This window comes from Sphaeroforma arctica, assembly GCF_001186125.1.
Source record: "Sphaeroforma arctica JP610 unplaced genomic scaffold supercont1.11888, whole genome shotgun sequence".
In the NCBI taxonomy this organism is placed as follows: domain Eukaryota; class Ichthyosporea; order Ichthyophonida; genus Sphaeroforma; species Sphaeroforma arctica.
The window spans coordinates 1-784 of NW_014028670.1; the positions used below are offsets into that span (position 1 = coordinate 1).

A 784-nucleotide genomic window follows, 5' to 3' on the forward strand; every position below is an offset into this window, starting at 1 on the left:
CATACATACTTATATATATTTATGCATATCGCAACCTACCTTGAGCCTCTGCGCCAGAGCACGCAGTGCAAAGAGCAGTCGGGCGAGTCGACGTTCTGATTTACAGATGAGCACCTACACAACTACACCCACATATATATTATATATATATATACATACCCATACACACGCATATATATACACCCACACCCACATACTTGTAATCTCCGCCGATAACCAGCCACTCTGAACACGCTCTGAGCACAAACACCAGTCGTGTAGGGGAGAGGGGCACGCGCTGGTCCATGGCGATCATGCGGTGCACCAGCCGCCCTATCTGCAGCGCCCCATTCAGTCGCAACGCCCCGTCTTTGGTTCTGTAGTACGCTTTGTCACGCAGTCGCCCGGCCTGTGCGAGTATGGGTGCAGGTAGGAGCACGGGGTGGTAAGTATGGGTGTAAGTAGGGGCACGGGGTGGTTAGTATGGGTGTAGGTAGGGGCACGGGGTGATTGGTATGGGTGTAAGTAGGGGCACGGGGTGATTGGTATGGGTGTAGGTAGGGGCACGGGGTGATTGGTATGGGTGTAGGTAGGGGCACGGGGTGGTTAGTATGGGTGTAGGCAGGGGCACGGAATTGGTAAGAATGTAGGTAGGGGCACGGGGTGGGTTGAGCGTGAGCATGTGTGTGTGTGAATGCGTGTGTGTGGGGCTGTGGATGTGTATATGAGCAAGCAGGTGTATGTGAGTGTTTGTGTATATGAGCAAGCAAATGTATGTGAGTGTTTGTGTATATGAGCAGGCAGG

General features: G+C 52.7%; 1 protein-coding gene across 1 annotated transcript; it reads right to left on the reverse strand.

Moving 5' to 3' along the window:
* Window positions 1–197: 197 nt before the first annotated feature.
* Window positions 198–388, reverse strand: SARC_17733 (hypothetical protein; the record flags this gene model as incomplete). The annotated part of the gene is made up of 1 exon (XM_014288175.1): window positions 198–388. A coding segment is annotated over one exon (191 nt), but the record flags the coding sequence as incomplete, so codon positions are not given.
* Window positions 389–784: the final 396 nt, after the last annotated feature.